We start from the raw sequence: 3931 nt of genomic DNA on the forward strand, positions 1-3931 counted from the left end.
CCCCCTAAGGACCTTCTCCAGGGGTATGGATGCTCAGGATGCAAGAAGAGGGTAGGGATGGGGGTCCCATGGCACCAGTGCACAGAGGAGTGCCGTGAACCCCACAGCCCAGATGCAGCGAGAAGACACGGAGGCACAGGTCTGGAGCAGGCCTGCTCGATAAATAAACAAACGATTTCCAGACGCCATCACAGCGGGGCTGGTGGGCCCAGAGACACTGAGCTGGAGGAGCCACCCGGCCGAGGCCTGGCCTCAGCACGCTCGCTACGTGTTGCACACAAGCACGTCTGCAAAGGGTCCCAGGAGGATCTTGTTGAAGATGCAGCGGACCCACACCAGGTAGGTGGTGAAGGGCTTGATGTTCTCGGTGAAGGTGTGGTTCTGCAGGGCCAGGACGTAAGGCACGTAGGTGTTCTCCCCCTGCTCCTGGAGCCACACCTCGTATTTCACCTCCCTCACCTTCAGGTACTTGAGGTTCCATGGGATCTGCCAGGAGACGGTGAGGCGGGCCTCGGAGGCGCCCTGCACGGACGCCCGGCACCGCGCCTCACGCACCTTGCCCGGGTAGAGGCCGGCTGTCCACTTCTGCTTCCGCGGCCCTGGCCGGCCCTTCACCACGCGCCGTATGGTTTGCATGAGGGATGGGATGTCCACTTTGGTGTCCTGGTAGATGCGGAAGAGCCACTCGGGGTTCCGGCAACAGAGATGCCGCGGGACCTCGCGGCTTTGCAGGATTCGGGCCTGCTCCGCCCGGTCAAGGTGGGCGATGCCCCCCTGGTCCCAGGGCCGCTCGGGGTGCATGACTGTGTTCTCTGGCACCATGTTCCGCCAGGCGACATAGTGAAGGTCCATGCCAGGCAGCGTGGCCAGCGTCTTATAGGGGGTGTAGTGGTCGGGATTGACGGCGTACGGGAAGAGCTCGACCACGGTCGCCCCGCGGGGCAGGAAAAGGGCGGTGACCAGCTGCGCCCCGTGCATGCTGACCAGCATGGAGGCGTTGCTGACCAGCCGCACGACGTCCGCAAAGGCATGGTCCTCCAGGGACACCGTCACCGTCTTCATCTGGAACTCCTGCGCCAGCGCCAGCAGCAGCTCGGCCTCGTTCAGGATGAGTCTGTTCTGGGTGCGGCTGAAGACCAGAATGTACTCCTCGCCCTGGGGGGCCCCTGTGCAGCTCACGTTCAGCTTTCCCATCATGAACTGGGCAAACTGCCGGATCTCGACGCCAGACACGAGGATGTTGGCCTTTGGGCCCTGGGGCTGGACAAAGCCATACTGGTACCAGGTGGTGATCTTGGAGAGGCCCACGAAGGCCTGGGAGAAGCACAGCAGGCGGCCCAGGGTCTTGAGCTGGCCCCGCAGGAGGGGCTGCTTGGGGCTGAGAAGCTTGTAGAGGTCGAAGTGCGCGCCCTCGCCCCAGCCCTCCATGAAGAAGAGCCGGGCCTCGTGGGCCAGGCCGGGGAACTGCCGCAGGGTGTAGAAGAGGGGCAGCAGGTCGTCGTGGAAAACGTGCATGAGGTTGTCGGGGTTGAAGCGGTTGGCCAGGAGGGCCACGTCGGGCACGAGCACCGGCTTGGGCAGGAAGCGCAGGGCGGCGGCCGGCAGCTCCACGAAGTTGAAGTACTGGGTGTTGTGGTCGTCCACGGTGGACAGGTCGAGCAGCGCGGGCTGGAAGCGCCGGGAGCCCAGGTTGGGCAGCATGACGGAGGCGTTGCCGTGGAAGAAGATGAAGTCCTCCGCCTCGCTGGAGTAGCAGAGCCACTGGAAGCGGCAGATGCGGTCGGTGTGCGTGCGGCCCGTGCACACCATGGTGGTGCCGCCCTCCATGAGGGTCTGCAGCGCCCGTGGGTAGTCCGTCCTCAGCGCCAGCGTGGCCGCCTCGGGGGCCTGCCGGCCGAGGGCCAGCTCCTCCTCCAGCGCGGCCGCATGCTCGCGCAGCCGCACGTGCTTCCACAGGACGGCGGCCAGCACCGACACCAGCAGGGCGTTCAACACCGCCGAGAGGTGCATCCTAATGCCGCCGGGGGCGGGGGGCCCTACTGAGATGCCGGCCCTTGGGAAGCGCCACAGGCCCGGCGAGCTTTACCCATCCCGGCGGGTGCCCTGGGCACCGGCGAAAGCCTGCAAGGGAAGGGAGAGAAACAGGTGTTGGCACAGGCTGTCCGGAGTCATCGCAAGCTCCCGCCGTGTTCCGGGCACTGCGCTGGGCTCTGTCCCCCCGCTACAGCATGGCATCCGCGCACCATCTTGTGCATCGGTACTATAGTGAGTAGACTGTTGTTCAAAAGCCCTCATCCTCCCTCATCCTCCCTCATGCTCCCTCATCCTCACTGCTTCCACAGGGCGGTACGGACCCCTGCGCCCTGGCTCGGGGCTTGGTCATATAACTTGCTTTGGCCAAAAAGGCAAACAATAAAGAATCAAATAAATCACTATTAACAAATGGCAGAATTCTGGAGAGTGGATGGGTAATAATTTGATATTGAGAAAAAAGTGAAATGCAGCCGTCCCTGGCGAGATGAGAGGCAGATGCGTGTGGCACAGCTTGTGCTCTGACCACAGACAGGAGCAGCTTCCCATAGAGGATAAATCTAAAACAGAGCACCCAGGGAATCTCAGAAGGCGGCACCCCCAGGAAAGACTCGCCTCCATCCTGAGCACGCGCCTCAGCCCCGGGCACTCACGGCCTCTCCAGCGGGCACTCTGCGACCTGCCCCTATCCTAAGTGTCCTTGTGGGGACGGAAGGCTTGGCAGCAGGTGGGGGTATGGGACAGGGGCTCCAGGCAGGAAGGAGGCCAGGGTCCTCCTCCGAACCTAGGGTGCTGAACCCAGGGGGCTGTGTGTGCAGCAGCTGACCCGCTGAGCTTGGGCCTTGGGGCAAAGCTTGTGGGAACCAGGAAAATGGGGGTGGGCACCTTGTGGGGCGAATAGCCAAGTGGGTGCTCCAGACTCTTTTACCCTTCCAAGGGGAAATGTGGAAAGGGAGGTTCGCTGGGGATGGACAGAACATTTTGCTAGAAATAGTGTGGTGTTAAAGCATGGGGCCGGGAGGTCTGATTACCTGGGTTCCTAACTTGACCACTTCCAAGCCAGGTAGCCTGCACAGATGTCTGCCGGGAACTAACGCACAGACATCCTCCCCAGGTGGGACAGCTCAGGTGTGACAGGCTTCCAGAGCTCCCGAAGGACTAAGCAGTCACCCACAGCGGTAAAGGCCTGATGTACACCCCCTCTCCCTTCCCTGTCTCACTTGCCCACTCCCCTATTTATGTTTATTGGGAAGGAGCACAAATCATCTACTTGCACTTGAATCCTTATCTCAGGATCTGCTTCTAGGGCAACGGTAATTAACACAGATACTATTGTCCTTCGCCACTGTGGAGACAGATGGAGAGCCGCCCTGGCCTTTCCCTGCTGGCAAGTGCTCGAGTGTGGGAGGAGAGAGCCCACAAGCGATCAGGCAGTCACGGTTCCTACGGAGTCCTTCCAGTCTGTTTCCTACACCCCAGGGTCCCCTCCTGCCCCAACTGCTCTGCAGCAGCCCGCATAAGCGGTAGAACTGAAGGATCAAGCACAATCCTCGGAAAGGCTTTCGAAAGATGACAGATGGAGGTGAAGAGTACATTCATCAGACCCCTGGCCCCAATGGGGAAGAGGCCTTTCCCCATCACCATATCAAAATGTTCCTGGACGATAAACACACAAGTCCCTAGGAGGAAAATTCAAAATGGTGAATGAATGGGCCAAAATGCTCAGAGCCCAGGGTCATCCTCTCCCTCCAGGCCTGGTTCACTGCTCCTGGGTCTACCGGCACCTGGAGAGGCTGCTAGCCTCAGTGATGACAGGGCAGGGGTGGGGAGAGAGAACTTGGGCAGCCCTTGTTGGCCCTGGAGACTGAGAAAGACACTCAGCCGGGCCGCTGCCTTCAGC

At 61.2% G+C, this 3931-nt stretch overlaps 1 protein-coding gene across 1 annotated transcript in view; it reads right to left on the minus strand.

Annotated features, from left to right (window-relative positions):
* Window positions 1–3931, minus strand: part of POMGNT2 (protein O-linked mannose N-acetylglucosaminyltransferase 2 (beta 1,4-)) — a 14967-nt gene that overhangs the window by 239 nt on the left and 10797 nt on the right. The window contains exon 2 of the mRNA XM_006914832.3: window positions 1–2121. This exon is cut by the window's left edge and continues 239 nt beyond it. Within this exon, the coding sequence (XP_006914894.1) occupies window positions 265–2010 (1746 nt within the window). The 5' untranslated portion in view covers window positions 2011–2121 and the 3' untranslated portion in view covers window positions 1–264. The remainder of the gene's footprint in view (window positions 2122–3931) is intronic.

Source organism: Pteropus alecto, unplaced genomic scaffold (genome assembly GCF_000325575.1).
Source record: "Pteropus alecto unplaced genomic scaffold, ASM32557v1 scaffold156, whole genome shotgun sequence".
NCBI classification, from domain to species: Eukaryota; Metazoa; Chordata; class Mammalia; order Chiroptera; family Pteropodidae; genus Pteropus; species Pteropus alecto.